At 64.6% G+C, this 16,001-nt stretch overlaps 2 protein-coding genes across 3 annotated transcripts in view; one reads left to right on the top strand and one right to left on the bottom strand.

Moving 5' to 3' along the window:
* Positions 1–575, bottom strand: part of LOC309449433 (procathepsin L-like) — a gene marked incomplete at its 5' end in the record, with an annotated part of 3,264 nt that extends 2,689 nt beyond the window's left edge. The window contains one exon of the mRNA XM_082071550.1: positions 311–575. Coding sequence (XP_081927676.1) covers positions 311–575 — 265 coding nt within the window. The remainder of the gene's footprint in view (positions 1–310) is intronic.
* Positions 576–6,798: 6,223 nt separating this feature from the next.
* Positions 6,799–16,001, top strand: part of AHDC1 (AT-hook DNA binding motif containing 1) — a 51,703-nt gene continuing 42,500 nt past the window's right edge. For both annotated transcript variants that reach the window (XR_014185957.1, XM_082071583.1), the window contains exon 1: positions 6,799–6,972. Coding sequence is in view for 1 of the 2 variants with exons in the window: in XM_082071583.1 (XP_081927709.1) it covers positions 6,837–6,972 (136 nt within the window). In the remaining variant the exon portion in view is untranslated. The remainder of the gene's footprint in view (positions 6,973–16,001) is intronic.

A 16,001-nucleotide genomic window follows, 5' to 3' on the forward strand; every position in this document is an offset into this window, starting at 1 on the left:
AAAGGGGTAAAGCTGCGCCCCCCACCCAGCACCCCCAACCGCTCTCTTGCTGCTTTCACGCCCAGCTGTGAATCTGAGAAGTGCTTTGGCTGGGGGGGACCCCACTGTGCCCCCCAGACACCCCGCAGCAGCAGAGGCCTCGGGGGGGCTCTCCCCATACCAATCTCCTCTCCCTCAGCTCAGCCTTGAGCACCTGCGGGGGGTCAGCCCCCCAAATCCTGGTGCTGACCTGGGGGAGGTCACCTCCACCCCCCACTTGATATTTTTAATTTATAAGATTTTATATCCTTCACCCCAGCAGCCGCCTCACCCTCAGGGATCCCTGGATCGGGGGGTTCTCCTTGTCCCCCCCCCCCCGCTTTAATTTCATTTCCTTCCAGCAGAGCCAAATCCTGAAAGCCATAAATCTCTGCTTGCACTGTGGGGGGTGACAAGGGGTCCTGGGGGGGACCATGTGCCCGGGTTTTGGGGGTCAGCTCTGCTCCAGGGGCTGTTTCCCGCTGCCCCATGTGGGGCGGGGGAGTACGGGATGGGGTCACCCACGGCGCTGGGGGGTCCAGGATGGGGTCACCCATGGCGCTGGGGGTGTACGGGATGGGGTCACCCACGGCGCTGGGGGGTCTAGGATGGGGTCACCCATGGCGCTGGGGGTGTACGGGATGGGGTCACCCACGGCGCTGGGGGTGTACGGGATGGGGTCACCCACGGCACTGGGGGGTCCGGGATGGGATCACCCACGGCGCTGGGGGGTCCAGGATGGGGTCACCCACGGCACTGGGGGGGGTCCCGGCTGCAGCTCAGCCCAAACCCCTGCACCAAGTGTTAATGGGGCTGCTGGGGGGACTCGGGGCACAATGTGAACATGAAGGTGCTGGAGGGGGGGGTCACCCTGCCAGCTGGTTCCTGGTGCCCCCCTGCGCACCCCATTTCGGGGGGGGGGCAGTGCCATCCGGGGGGGGGGGGTTGGGCTGAGAAGGGAACAGGAGGGATTTGTTGTTTATTATTTTTTTAAATCCAGTCTGTAAATAGAAATAAAACCTTTCTAACAAGTGGGGGGAGTGTGGGTCCTTCTGCCCCCCCCCCCCCCAGGGAAAGGGGCTGCTCTCGCGGGGGATGGGCACAGGCTGGGGGGGTCACGGGGGTGCTGGAGCTGGGGGGACAACCCTGGATTGCAAGATTTGGGGTGGGGGGCACCCATCCCCACCCAGGGGGCTCCAGGTTGAGTCAAGTCAGGACTGAGGGCCGGATCCTCCCCCCCTGGGTGTGGGGGGGGCACCTCTGTGATACAGAGCAGAGAAATGTCCCCCCCCGGTGTCCCCAGGCCATGTGGGGCTGCAGCACTAGCTCCCCTTGCAAGCAAAAACTTGGGAAAAAGGGGTGGGGAAGCATTTGGGTTTGCAAAGCTGCCCCTCCCAGGGCAAACCCCCTGCGCCCCCCAGCAGGGACCGGCCCCTCCTGCTGCCCCCTGGCCATGTGCCTTAATGAGGCAGCAGCCTGGGGTTAATTAGCGGGGGGGTCACTGTGTGTCTAGCGGGCGGAGCTGCTGGTCCCCTCCCCTGTGTGACCGTGGGGGGGTCCTGTGCCTGGAGGGGGGGCAGGAAGGGGTTAATTTTCCTGCAGCTTGGCCTCCCCAGCAGGACCCAGCTGTGGGCAGTTAATGAATTCCCCAGCACTGGTGGGAAGGGGGGACTGGCCCCTGCCCCATCCGGGGGGCTCAGGCGGGGAGGGGGGCACAGGGCCAGTGCCAGCGGGTTTGGGGACATGCCAGGGGCCTTGGGGACATGCCAGATTGCAGCCACGCCTGGGGCTGGGCACCCCAGCGTGCGGGGCGGGGGGGACGTGGGTCACCCCATGGACATGGCAGCATCGCCGTCACCCCCCCGCAGCTCTGGGACTGTGTGGATCCCTGTGGGACCACGGGCATGTCACTGTGGTCTGTCCCCAGTTTTGCCCTTTGAAAGCTCTTGGGGACAGAGAGCAGCGCCCAAGGCTGCACGGACCCGCGTGGAAGGGCTGAAGGGACGGACACCTGTCCTGGCTTCCATCTTTCTGTCCTTCCACCTTCTCCCCAACACGGGTGCCCCAAGGCGGGGGCGAAGGGGTTAAAGGGTGTCACCCTGGGGTGGCCGCAGGCTGGGCAGGAGAGGGGACATCGATTTTATGTTAATGCTGGGCTGCATCGACCAGGGACAGAGGGACCGATGACTGACACGGGGCACGGCCACCTGCCTGCTCCTGCGCCACCGTCACGGAGCCCCGTGTGCCACCCCCAGGAGCGATGGGGGGGCGGGAAGGGGGCTGGGACCCCCCAGAGGTGCTGCAAGGTGGATTTTCACCGCAGAGCCTGGGTTGGGTGCTCAGGGGGAGCATGGCCATGGGTGCTGGGGAGGGCAGAGCTCAGCAGCCGGCTGCGGGGGCTCTGGGTGGCTCTGTCCCCCCAGGTCCCTGGAGCAGCGCTGGCAGCGCCGCAGAGCCGAGCCCTGGCTGCAGCATCTTCCAGCCGGGAGGCAAACGCAGCTCCGTGTCACCTCCCTGCCTGCAGTGGGGGCTGAATCCATGGTGCTGAGGGATTAAGACCCCACCCCAACACTCCCCAGGACCCCCCCATCGTGCCCAGACTTGTTTTCCTTGCTCCTGCCTGCAAACCCTGCCCGGCCCCGCTCCGGCTGGCTGCTCTGCCCCACCGTGCCAGCCCGGGGCCAGGCGAGCGTGGCAGGAGCTCAGGGGGGGCCTGGGGGGTCCTGGAGCGAACGTGCCCACCCGGTGCCAAGCACGCGGTGGGCGCAGGTGTGAGACCGCTGCAGATGGCGGCACCGCAGACCCTGGCGCGGAGGAGCCACGGCACCGTCACCTCCCCTCGGGGTCCCCGCCGGGAGTTGCGTCTCCCTTGTGGCCGGGAAGGAGCCACCCCCACCCAAAACGAGCCTGGGGAGCAGGTCTGTCCCCGTCCCCTTCAGCCCAAGCACCAAGGGACCGGCAGAGCCCGCATGGCGGCTGCGTTGTGGATCAGAGCCGTGTCCCGGCGGCGGCGGTGGCCAAACAACAGTGGAAAACGGCCAAGAATGTGGTTTTAGGCTTGACCAGGCTTGAGACTGGCTGGTCCGGGCCTGCAGGGACTATGTCCCCACAGGAGAAACTGAGGTGCAGAGGGACTTATCCGCGGTCAGCCAGCAGCTCAGCACCGGCCACTGCGAGGGGACACGTTTTCCCATGGAAAAAACAACTGAGATTTGGGAAGAGACGCAGCAGCGGCCGTGGCAGCGAGCGGGGAGCAGCGGGATTTGGGGATGGGGGTTTCCTGGGTGAAGCGAGGGTGGGGACAGTCGGGTGACACCGCAGACCCAGGCGGATGGGGAGGGGGGGACAGGGGGAGTCTCACTCTGACCAGGGCATGGTGCTGGTTGGGGCTGCTCAGAAATGGTTGTACTGGGGAGACATTCGGCTGCGGCTCTGGGGCAGCACAGGGCTGGAATTCAGGGAGGGTTGGGGCTCTTCTGCTGCAGTTACATTTATCAGGGTTCAAAATCCTCCCCAGCTGCTGGAGGGCAGGATCCCCCCCTAAATCTGGCGGGGGTCTCTGGACTGTGCTCTCCACAAAGGCAGCTCCGCATCCCAGCAATGCAGCAAACACCTTTTGCCCATTAAACACCCACGGCACTCATGCACCCCAGATCTCCCCCGCTGCACCCCGCTGCCTCCAAACCCCCTGATCCCACCCCGGGGAGCTGGTGGCTTTTGGGATGCTGCCACCACCACCCCCCCAAGCCAACCCGAGCTCTCTGGGGACAAACCCAGGCAGGTCACCGCACTGCCCTGATCCTGGCAAGGGTGATGGCAAGCGGGACCTTTGCCCCGCCAGACTTGGGGGGCACGGGGAACCGGAGTCCCCGGGGAGCCGTGCGCGGGGCCGCGGGCTCAGAGCCGGGGACAGCGGTGGCCCCGGCTCGGTAAAGCAGCCACTAGATGGTAGCGTAGGTCCACGCCAACGCTGCTGACACAGCACTTGGCTGGGAGAGGGGACAAGGTGCCCGGGTGACCCGGGTGGCCCTGAGGACACGCCTCCGCTGTTCCCCTCCCCCGGAAAAAAGAGATGGCGGCGGGGTTGAGCACCCGCGGAGTTGTGACACGGGTGGCGTGGGCATCGCTCCCACGCCCCAGTGCTGCCTGACGTGGCGGGAGCTGCCGGTGACCGTCACCGTGACCACGAGCACACCCGTGCCCATCAGCCCCTCTCCGAACCGGGGGCAAGGGGAGGACCCCACTCCCAAACCCATCGCATTCGTGTTCCCTCCTCCACCCCAAACCACCCGGGGACAACCACAGGGCACCAGCCTGACTTGATGGGGGGACAAAGCCAGGCCTGGGGACAAGCGGGGTGACCCACAAGGCACCCAGACTGGCATCGAGCACCCATGGGTGCTGCTCCGCAAGGACTGTGCTGCAAAACACTTCGCTTCGCTCCTCACCCCCGCTCCCAGCCCTGCCGAGGGCTCGATGCCAGACTGATATATATATTTTATGATAACTATAGAGATGCACTTCAAACCTGAGAAGGGACTTTGACAGTTTTAAGCATCTCTTTGATTAATACATGACCTTTTAATGCTTTGGATTAAATTAATAAATCTTTTACATTCTAACCCATTCTGCTTGCAGTGTAATATTTTTTTGCACGACCTCCTTCTCTCCCTGCCCGTGCGAGACGACTGACCCGTCGCTCCATCCCGCTGCCCCCGTCCGCACGCAGGTACAGCAATACGCAGGCTTGCAATATTCATAGGGCGCAAAGCCCTGCAAGGCGAGAAGGGAGGGATCCTGCTGGTTTTTTTGAACCCTCCCTAAAAATAGCAAGAAAATTCAAAGCTGACATTCAGGGCGAGGGGACGAGGAAGCCTGCAAAGTTGCTCACTCAGCCACCAGCAATTGCAGCGATCCTGTCTGCGTGTGCAGATTCCTCTGCTGACCAGGCTGGAGCCCAGGCCTCCCCGCACCGCTCCCAGGAGCCACGCAGACCCGTCCCCATCCTCACCCGGGCTGTGTAGAGCCCAGCGCTCCCCAATCCATCCCACCGATCCTGCTGGGGTGCATGGAACCCCAGTGATGGAGCTGCCAGCTTTTCGGGTGCGATAGGTCCCTGCTGGAAGACAACTCTTAACTTGACCGCGGCTCCCCAGTTTGTCCCAGTCCGGTGGCAGAGCTGGAGTGACCAGAACGTAAACTGAGCGCAGACTCGCTCCTCGCTGCCTGTTGATCCGGCGACAAGCATCAAACCCCAACCTGCACCACAGGGCTGCTGGAAAACCAGGTGCTGTGTGCCTCCCTGCACCCATGTGTTATTTCATCGATGACTCACGTGTTATTAGCAGCCAAGCAATATTCCCAATTCCCTGGAGTTAACCCTTCACTCGTCACTCACAAAAACATAATGTCATAACAAACATCAGTGGTATTATCTACTTTAATTATATTGTATCTACCCAGCTCTGGGAACATTAGCATTGGCGGAGACTTGGAGGGAAGGAGCTGGAGAGATGCTCGACGGGGAGGGAGGTCACGGGATGCTCAGGGAGGTGGGGGACAGCTCCCCACTGTGCCACCGCTGTCCCAAGGGGACATGGTCACCACCTGGCATCCCCTCTGGGACCTGGCTGAGAGGGGACACAGCACCATAACCCAAAGAATGAGAGGAACCGGGTGTTGCCAAACAGTGGGGAAGTTTCCAGGCCCCAGACTTTAAATAAAAAGAATTAAAAGTGAGGAAAAGAAAAAAAAAAGGGGGGGGGGGGTGTATTGCTTGGGGGTGCATAAGGGTGCTGAGGCAGAGTGGGTGATGAAGTGCACATGTGCACCCCACATTGTGGCGGGGGGCTGTGTGTCTGTCCCCCCTCGCATGTTGAGGGCAGGGGGGTACGCAGTGCGGGTGCAACCCAGGAGAGGGCAGCAATGCCCCGCGCATCCCATTGGGACCTCGCGGGGGGGGGAGCACCTCGGGGGGGGGGGGTGGGCAAACCACCAAAGGTGGTTTGCCCACCCCCCCCCCCCGAGGTGCCCCCCCCTTAAGTAAGGGGGACCCCAAGCAGCGCGCAACGGAGACGCGCCGCTTTGCGCCCCTCCCTGCGCGCTTCGCAGCGACGGGGAGGAGAAAAAGCGGGGGGGAGAGGAAAGGAAGGAGGGGAAAAAAAAGAAGGGGGGGGGGGGGGAGGAAAGGAAGGACTACAAGGCCCGGCATGCCCCGGCGGTGCTGCACGGCTCCCCGGGGTGCCGGATGCTGGTCGTACCGCTGACAGCGGAGAGAACCGGAGCCGCGGTCCCCGCCGCGCAACGGGAGAGGAGAGAGAGGGGCTGGGCGCGCCTCGCCGCCGGCTCCGCTCCCCCCCTTTTTATCCCAGCCCCCACAAAGCCGGGAGCGGCAGAAGGCAAGAGAGAGGGAGGAGGAGGTGGAGGAGGAGGGAAGAGGAGGAGGAGGAGGAGGAAGGGGGGAGGCAGCGGCAAGCCAGGGCTCTGCTGCGCTGTGTCTTTCTTTGCTTTCCGCAGGCGGCGAGCGGCGGAGGCGCAGAGGGGAGGTCGGTTCCCCCTCCGCCTCCCGCTCCGCTGCCTTTTGTGTGTGTGTGAGAGGCGAAGGGGGGGTGGGGGGGAAAGAGGAGGCAAAAAATAATTAAAAGCAACGAAAAAAAAAGCTAAGCGGCAGAGGGGAGAGAAAAACCCGGAAAAAAATAAAATAGAGGGGTGGAGTGGGGGGAGAGGGAAGGAGGAAAGAGCAGGCAGGGGACGGAGGAGGGGGCGGGCTGGCAGGAGCGGAGTTGCCTTGGGGAGAATGTGAGCAGGAGGCGCTGGAAATGCTCTCGTTGAAGGTGGCGAACGGTGCCGAGGGCTCCGGGACTCCCGCGGCCGGTCAGGACGCAGCCCCGCCGGACGGCAGGAGCCTCCCCAAGCGGGCGGGTTCCGAGGGGCTCGGAGCGCAGCAACCGGCGGGTGAGTACCGGGGACCCCCCGCCTTTGTGTGGGGCTGGGAGGTGGGGAGGAAGGGGGGGAGGACACACGGGACACCCCCTTCGGGTAGAGGGGGAGGTGGGGGGGAAGGAGGCGCCGTGTTGTCCCCCCCCGCGCCGTCCCCTCCGCTGAAGTTGCGCGGCGAGTTGGTGCCAAATTGCAGGAGTTTAATGGCACTTGGGGCGGAGAGGGGCGTGTGGGGAAAGGGGGGGGGACCGGGGCGAGCCCCCGGCGGGGGGGCTGCCATCTCCACGAGTTTGGCCGCCTCCCCTCGGCCGGCCCCCGTCGTCCCCCCCCCCACCGCCGCCTTTCCCCCCCCGCGGCTGCAAGGGCTGAGTGACAGCTGTCAGAGCGGCTCCCTCCGCTGGAAGGCAGAGCCGGAGTCGAGCGTGTCAACAGCGTTTGGGGTTCACTTGGCTTCCTGGGGGGACGTGGGGCCCCCCCCGGGGCAGAGCATCCCACCCTTTTCCCGGGGGAGCGCGGGCTGGTCCGCGGGGGGCAGCCCCGGAGGAGGGTGGTGGGTGGGTGGGGGGGATTCGCCACAGCCCCGTCGGCAAAGTTGCGTGGTCCGTGGCGCGGGGCTCGGCGAGCGGTTGTCACTTCGGTGCCTGTCATCCCCCCTCTGATTTGTTTTTATCGATCAGCTGATTTAAATCCACCCACCCTCCCCCGCCCCCCCCCGGCGCGGCCCCTCGGTGCTCGCAATGGGGACCACAGAGGACTGGTGGCTTTGGCAGGGGCTGGAGTCACCCCATGGGGTCATGCTAACGCCAAACCCTCTGCCCACCCTGGGGACGTGCTCGGTGTCCCCAAGGCCGAGGCAGGTGGAGACACCTGGGTCCCTGCTTGTTTACGTGCTGGCGGAGGATGTGGCCACGGCTGTGCCCAGGTGGCCTCGTGCATCCAGCCCCTTCTGCCCGTGGCTACCAGAACGGCCACCGAAAGCCACGGGCTGAGCTCATTGTGTGCCGTCGTGAGCCCCGGCGCGCGGTGGAGTCGCTCCAGATTTATCCTGGCGTGACAGAGAGCAGAAGCGAACCCCCGGGGGCGACGGGCACGGATCCTGCCCGCTCGCTTTCGACCCAGGCGCCGGCGGGCGCTGGGGGCGCGTGGTCTGAATCGGGGCCCCCCCACCTCCCCAGGCCTCCCCTCCTTCCTCGCCCCCCCCCCAGGTGTCCCCTTACACTGGCTTCTCCTGCTGGGCTGAGGAATTTGCAGGGGAGGGTGGTGGTGGTGGTGGGGAGGGGGGGAAAGAGGAGGGCGGGGAGGGGGGGGCTGGAGAAGGGATGGCGCGGCGCCAAATTCCGCTCTGCCATGTCTCTGTAACCTGAATAGGCCAACTCCATCCCTGGTGCGAGTCCCCCGGGGCTCTGCCGCGCTCCGATGCAGTCAGGCGGGAGGTGGCTGCTGGTCTCCAACCCCCCCCCCCCCCGCCCCACGTCCCCATAAACCACAGTCCGGTTCCCTCCCCTCTGCTGTGTCTGGCGAGCGGATGCCCGCCGGAGCCACCGCGCGCCCGCCGGAGCCACCGCGCCCCCGCCGGGAACCGATGGGGCAGGAGCTGGAGGTGGCTGGGAGGGTTTGGTGGCGAAGGGCTGGCACCGTGACGGGGACAGGGTAGCCAAGGACACGCCGGGAGCGGGGTGGCCAGCGGAGGAGAAGCGATGGAAGCCCGTGGAAGGTTATGGCAAGCCGGGGGGGGCCGGCGCTGCCCTGGCCTCTTTAGAGGAGGCAGCAGGGACCCGGGGCAGGCTATTTCTGCTGAGATCCCGAGGAAAGCTCTGGGAGAATTGTGGGCTTCTATAAATAGTGTGTGTCAGCCGAGTGGAAACAGGGCCTTGAAATGCTCCTGCTATTCTCCCGAGTGCTTTGGAACCAGCTCTTGGTAAACAGGGCAGTGGTGGGGAGGGCTGTTTCCTTCTTCCGGGCTCGTGGTGAGGGGGAGCGGGAGGGACGGGGGGATTTTTGCCTGGTGATAGGGCAGGGCTGCCCCCCGGGGCCGGCCGGCTGGATGCTGGGCTGCGGCCGGGCTGCCCGGATGCGGGATGTGGCCCCTGAATGCGTCGCAGATGTGTTGTGTGTGTGTGTGTGTCCCCTGCCGTCCCCTCCCCAGCCTCGCCGCCCGCCGAACTTCAGGGCTGGGATGTGCCGCACGGTCTGGTCCTCGGGGAGCTGGTGATGCTTCGGGGGGTTCGGGATGCGAAGGCTCGGCTGGCCGGGAGATGCTCGGCAGGGCTCCTCTTCTCTTCTGCGTGGTCACAGCCTGGTTGTCTTGCTCCCCACCGCATGTCCGTCTGTCTGTCCGCGCTGGAGTTGTTCCTGCTGTGCCTCGGGACGCACGCTGAGCGATGCCTTGGCTCAGCACCGTGCTGGAGGGCAGGGATTCGGTCCTTCCCCCGGCACACCCAGACACCCGGGGTGCTGGGGACCCCTCCCTAGGGGACCTTTGCGTGGAGCGGGGACGTGGTGACGTGTGCCCAGGGGGTTTCCTCGGCTCCTCAGTGCACCCTGACGCTCCCTGCGCTGCGGGTGAGCGTTTCGGCTTCGCACGAGGACCGGGCGCCGTGCACAGCATCAGCTCCCCGTGCACCCGCACCCTGCTACTCCCCTGTGCCACAAATGGTGGCTCGAAACCTGCGTTATTACCGTTTTTGCCCTCAAACTCGCACAGAGGGGAAGCGAACGGCGTGCTGCTGGGGTGCCCGCCGGGAGTTTTTAAGGCGATGTACAGCGGGTCTGTGTGGCGAGGGGATCCGGTGGGATTTGGCGTCGCAAAGCGCAGCAGCCGGCGGTTCACCGGGGTGCCGCGGGATGGGGGGCTCACCCTGCCCCATGGGTGCCCAGCCTGGGGAAGCCTGGGGTGCTGTGCATGGGCGGGAAGGGCCGGGTGCTGCGTGCTGTTTGTTGTTGGGTTTTTTTTTTCTCTCCATCTTTGTATTTTTTTCCCCATTCCTTTTTCCTTTTCTGTTTCTCTCCCTCTCTGTGGGTTGAGCGCTGGGGCGACAGACAGGGAAAGTCTGAGCAATGGTCTCCGCGCTGGTGCTGTCTTCAATCACCGCGTCCCAGAATCCCTCGCTCTGGGCCTTCTAGGCACAAGGGCTTACAGCGAAAATCGGCAGCTGCAGCTGCGAGTGAAAGCACAAGAGCCCGGCTGGGTCTTTGGCATCGGCAGGAGAGCAAAAAAAAGCTGGGGGAGGCGAGAAGGGAAAGGAACGGGGAGGGTGGGGGGAGAGAAAAATATGCCCTGTGGTTTTTTTCCAGGGTTGTGTTTCAGAGCATCGGTTCCCGGGCGCGGGAAGAAGAAGTGGGAGGGGGGGGTGCAGAGCGGTGCCTCCGGGGAGCTCATTAAAATCCATCGGCTCCCCCCTTTTTTCGGCGGCCGAGGGAGGCTGGTACGCGGGAAGGAGGGAGGGACGTGCTGGAAGGAACATGCCTGCGGAGCGGCTGCCCGGTGGGGACAGTTCCCGACGCGGCAGGAACGCGGCCCCGGGGGGTTCACCTGTTGGGGCACGTCGGACGGTGCTGGTGCCAGCGGGGCCGTGACAAGGGCGGGGGTGTTGCGGGGACTCCCTCTGCACCCCCGGGACACCGCGCTGGGAGCTGTGCTGAGCTGCCGTGGTGCGGGGGAGCGATGGGTGATCTGCGGGGATGGGGGCGCGGGGGTCAGCGGGGTGCAGGATGGTGTTAGCAGGAGGTGTCGGCGTGTGCGCAGGCAGCGTTTGGTGCATGGGGGGGTCAAGGTGGGTTTAGACAGGTGCTGCCACTGTGGTGAAACCTCCGGTGAAGGGGACAGGGACAGACAGCAGCAGGAACACCCCCCCGGTGCCAAAACCCAGCCCGCGCAGGTGTGAACGCGGATGAGAGCCGGCGCAGCCTGGCCTGGCGCGATGTGGGGAGACAGGGGAGCGGCAAAATGTGGTATTGATCCTCTCCAAGGGAGAGCGAAGCGGTTCTGGCATCCGCCAGCTCCAACCTCTGCCCTTCCCGCTGCTAAACGAGCTCCAGGCGGAGGGAGCTGCATCCCGTCCCATCCCATCCCCCTCATCCCATTCCATCCCATCCCATTCCCCTCATCCCATCCCATCCTCCTCATCCCATTCCATCCCATCCCATCCCATTCCACTCATCCCATCTCCCTCATCCCATTCCATCCCATCCTATTCCACCTCATCAATCCCATCCCCCTCATTCCATCCCATTCCCCACATCCCATCCCACCCCATTCCCACCTCATCCCCTTCCTATCCCCTTCCCATTCCCATCCCCTTCCCCATTCCCTTCCCCTTCCCCATCCCCTTCCCCTTCTCATCCCCTTCCCTATTCCCATCCCCTTCCCTATTCCCATCCCCTTCCCTATTCCCATCCCCTTCTCCGTTCCCATCCCCTTCCCCATTCCCATCCCCTTCCCCTTCCCCATCCCCTTCCCCTTCCCCATCCCCTTCCCCTTCCCCTTCCCGTCCCCATCCCCATCCCCATCCCCATCCCCATCCCCATCCCCATCCCCATCCCCATCCCCATCCCCATCCCCATCCCCATCCCCATCCCATCCCATCCCATCCCATCCCATCCCATCCCATCCCATCCCATCCCATCCTTGTGCTTCCACTGCCGCCGCCCCCGGGGCCCCAAGCCCCGCGCAAGCTCTTCGCCTCCTGCTGACTTCAGCGCCTGGGCTTGGGCTCAGCGCCTGTGCATTCCTTGCAAAACCTGGGCCTAAAATATCTGGAGGAGGACGGAGCGCCTGGGGCGAGGGAGATGAGCTCTGGGGCTGCGGGAAAGAGAGAGGCTGCTGGGCTGGAGGCAGCGGGGCCGCTCCGCTCCCCGCCGGCCCCCCGGGAATTGGCCGGGAATAAATCTCAGCTGGGGAACTCGGCGGCTTGGCTTGGGATGGATGCGCCGGGGCAGGAGCAGCGGCAGGAGGGGAGCGCGGCGCCCTGTGCATCACTATCAGTGGCATGGGGAGCAGGGTGACAGGGTGACAGGGAGCAGCGTGGCAAGGAGACCAGGGAGCAGGGTGGCACGGGGACGGGGCAGTGGGTGACAGGGGAGCGGGTGGCAGGGAGCAAACCAGGGCTGGGTGGCTGAGGAGGGACAATCAATGCCGAGAGGGAGGTGCTGGGCGGGAGCCGTGTGAGAACCAGTTTGCGAGGTCCAGATTGGCAGCAGATCCTGAACCAGGAGGAGCTGAGCATCCCCACGGCCCCTGCCGAGATCAGACGAGACGACAGCGACTCGGTTTGGGGGAAGAAATTGGAGGCGGGGGAAGCTTTTTGCCTTTTTTTTTTTTTTTTTCTGAAATGAAATTTGAACCCCAAAGTGGGAGGGAAGTGGAGGTGGGGGGCACGGCTCTCTCCACATGGTTATTACTGCTGTTTTCCACCCAGCTGAAAGGAGAATGTAGCTTAATATGGACCCGCGGGGAGGAGAAGCGATCGGGAACGGGGATTTGGCAGGAGGGAGCTGGGAAACAGCGAGAGAGACGTAGAGGTGAGAGTGGCCAGAGCTTTGCTTTGCCCAGGGAGGTGTTTGCAGCCCGGCCGGGGAGGTCGGAGCTGGGCTGGAACAAGGCGCTATTGTTCTTGGCGAGCGGGGGGCCGGTTTGCGGCCCCCCCAGACCCGCGGAGCTGGCGGAGCCGGCGCGGGAGGTTTTTGGGAGCAGTTTTCCTGGCAGGTTGCTGGCTGGGGGAGAGCTCAGGGTGTCGGGGTGCACCCAAGGGACTGGTTGAGACGCCGGGGGAGGCGAACGGGTGTCGTGCCGGGGCTGGGGGTGATGGCAGGTGAGGCGGGAGCAGGATGGGGATGAGCTGGGGGAGATTCATGTTGGCAAGTGGGAGGGTGGGGTGGGGGCTCGGTGGCCAGGGGGCAGCGTGGGGACAGTGGCACAAAACCCGGCGTCCCTCGGCTGGCGGCTCCTCGACGCGTGCGCGGGGCCGGGGAGGGCAAACGGGGGCTTCTCCTGTTTCTGGCCTGGGGACCACCCGTCACCCCGCAGTCCGGGTCCTGCTGCGATCCCCTCTTGGCTGTTGGCATGTCCCCATCGCCACCATCCGCGTGTCCCCTGGGTCCCTGGCCCCAGCGCCTGCGTCGCCCGCTGTCACCATCTGGCTGTTCCCAGCACTGGGCACGGGGGTGTCGGCGCAAGCAGCCGCCCCATCCCACTGCCACCATCAGGCGCTGCGTTGCCACAGCCACCCGCTGTCCCCTGTGCTTGGGGACACCCCAGGGTGCCAGGAGGAAGAGGAGGAGGAGGAGGAGGAGGAAGAGGGCAGCCCTGGTGGTCTGGGGGCTGTGGCCGGGGAGGGGGTGGCGAGGCAGGACCAGCCTTTGCAGGGCTCACGGTGATGCTGAGCTTGTCCCAGCGCTCCCTGTGCTGTGGTGGGGGGACAGCCCTGCCCCCCCTGACCCAGCTGGAAAGGAGAGACCCCCCCACACACACACAGTGCAGCCCTGGCATGTGCTCCCCATCCCCCCCCCTGCAAGTTCCCACCTCTCGGATGCTTCAAACGCAGCAGCGATGCCCTAAAGGCAGCAGAAGCACCTTAGCAAGTGCACACGAAACATTTGCACACGCATGGGTGGCTTTGGGTCCACCGCTGCTCTCGCCCTTCCCCAGCCCCACGCCCAGGGTCTCCCTCTCTGGATCCCCCAAATTTAGGGGGGATACCCCTAGGGGGGCTTCTTCTTTCCTTGAAGACAGGCGTGTAATATTAGCTCGGGATGAATCGCTCTGCTCCAACCGAACCGCCACTGCCTGTGTGTCATCGCGTGTCCCCCCCATCCGCACGTGGTGGCACCGCAGCATCACCCGCCTTCCCCATCCTTCATCCCCTACCCCTCCTCTTCCTCCCAAGCCTTGACACCCCGCAGCCGGGCTGGGTGCCCGTTGCGGAGGGGGGGTGGTAACAGCGTTCCCCTCCCCGGCATTCCTCGGGAGTGAAACACAAGAGCTGGCAGGGCACTCCTGCTCTCGCTGGCCTCCGGTGCCTGAACAAAGCCCTCCTGCCTCTCCCGGGGTTTGAAACAGGAGAGGTGCTGCGTGGCGAAGCGAAAATGTCCTATTTTGGGTTTCGAGAGTGGGGGGACAGGGGTGGGTACGGTCCCCGCGGTCCCCGCGGCGGGCGGCCGCCCGCCGCGGGGACCGCGGGGACCGTACCCACCCCATGGCATCGTCCCCAGTTTGGGGGATGCCGGAGGCTTGGCCGCTGGCCCTTGGTTGGGCTTTGCATCTCGCTGCCATCATATTGCTATGGAAACCGAGCCCTGGAGAGCACCGCTCCAAGCCCAGTTTGGCCCCAGTTTGCTCCCAGTTTGGCTCGCAACTCCCGTGCATCCATAGCAATACAGGTTGGTGGTACCCGGACCGGCTTCATCCCCAGGTTTGGGATGCTGCATCCCAAAGGGATCATGTGCTCCGCTCCCCCCCAAGTCCGACATCCCCTCTGCTTGCAGAATAAACCCCCCCCCCAACTCCTTCCCCACCGCCCCCGGTGAAACAGGCCCCTGTCGGAGCGCAGTCCCCGACAGCGAAGGTTATTTTAATGGATGCATTACTTTAAACGAACCCTCCGCCATCTGTTCCACCCCCTAATTACGCATGCAAGGAAAAAAAGCCCCATCTCACAGCCAGCGCAGGAGAAAGTAAAGATATAAGTGATTTAAATGCACGTTATCCGCAGCTCTGCCGGCAGCTGGGCTGGGCTGCGCTCCTCATCTTCATCTTCCTCCCTGGGCAAGTTGCAGGCAAGAGGGATGATGGTTCTGCCGGGTCCGGCAGCTGCCGACACCTCGGGGCGCCGGACGGTGGGTGCAGCAGGGATGGGAGTTTGGTGGCTGCGTCCCCCCCCGTGTGTCCCCGTTGCCCCCCTGAAGGTTGGCTGTGCCTGCCGGGCTCGGCGTGGTGGCGGCTGAGCCGTCAAAGCGCGGGGACACGCTGGGCTGCCGCGGTGCATGGCGGGGGTTTTGGGGATGGGGGGAGCACCCCGGGCTCCTCGCTCTGCTGCTGGTTTGTGTGGGCTGGGGGTCCCGTGGTGTGTGTGGAACCCCCCTGGGTGACACCGGGGTCCTTGTCCCCTGGAGAGGGGCTGGTGGGGCTCTGCTTGGGGAACGAGGATGTTCCGCAGGCAATGACTACGTTTCCATAATCCATCCCAAAATCCAGGGGTCTGGTGTTTGACCCTGGGGGGTCTGTCCCTTGGGGCTGCAGAGGGTGGGGTGGGGGGGTCTGGACAAGCCCCCCCGAGAGGCAGAGCCTGGAGATATTGGCAAAACCCAATTTTTAAGTCACCCTGGTGGTTTGGGGAGTCCCGGCGGGGGCGGGGGGGCTGACAGCGGATGGGGACTGCAGCACAGCACCGTCCCCAGGGCTGCCCCGGCGTGACTCAGTTTCCCCAGTGCAAACCCTCTCTCCTTGAGCCCCCACCCGCGGGGCTGGGACGAGCGAGCGGCGTCCCTTTGGGTGACCCCGCGGTGCCAACGCGAGACCGCGACCACCATAGCGAGGCCACCGCCTGGCGCCGGAGCCGACGGCGGTCCCGGGTGCCGGCGTCCCCCCCCTTTTCTCCCTCCGTGTCTCCGTGCCTGACTGCAGCAGATGCGCCAGCTCTGCAGGAAGAGGGAATTAAGTTGGGCTGGAGGAATTTTTCAAGATTGCTGCAGGCCTGAGGGTCTCGGGTCCCCCCGCGGAGATGGGCAGTCATGCAGAATTAATCCTCTCGGCAGCCTGGCTCAGCTTCAGCCGGTGCAAAGCTCCGGGAGAGCGCGGGGGGCGATGCTGGGGGCGGCTGAGCGAGCCCCCGGCGCCTCTCGCCATCGATGGGGGAAATTCGTAATGAAAAATTTAAAAAGCCCCAACTCAGCCTTTTCCCCCCCACACACACCCCTCCCCAAACCTGGAGGTGGGACTGGTGGGGAGGAGGCGGGAGGATTCTGCAAAGCTGAAGGAAAAACCTGTTTGCTGGAGCACACGGAGCCCAGTGCGGGGAGAAAACGCCGGGACGCATCCTGCGCTCGGG

This window comes from Streptopelia decaocto (genome assembly GCF_964273445.1).
Source record: "Streptopelia decaocto genome assembly, chromosome: 23".
NCBI lineage: Eukaryota > Metazoa > Chordata > Aves > Columbiformes > Columbidae > Streptopelia > Streptopelia decaocto.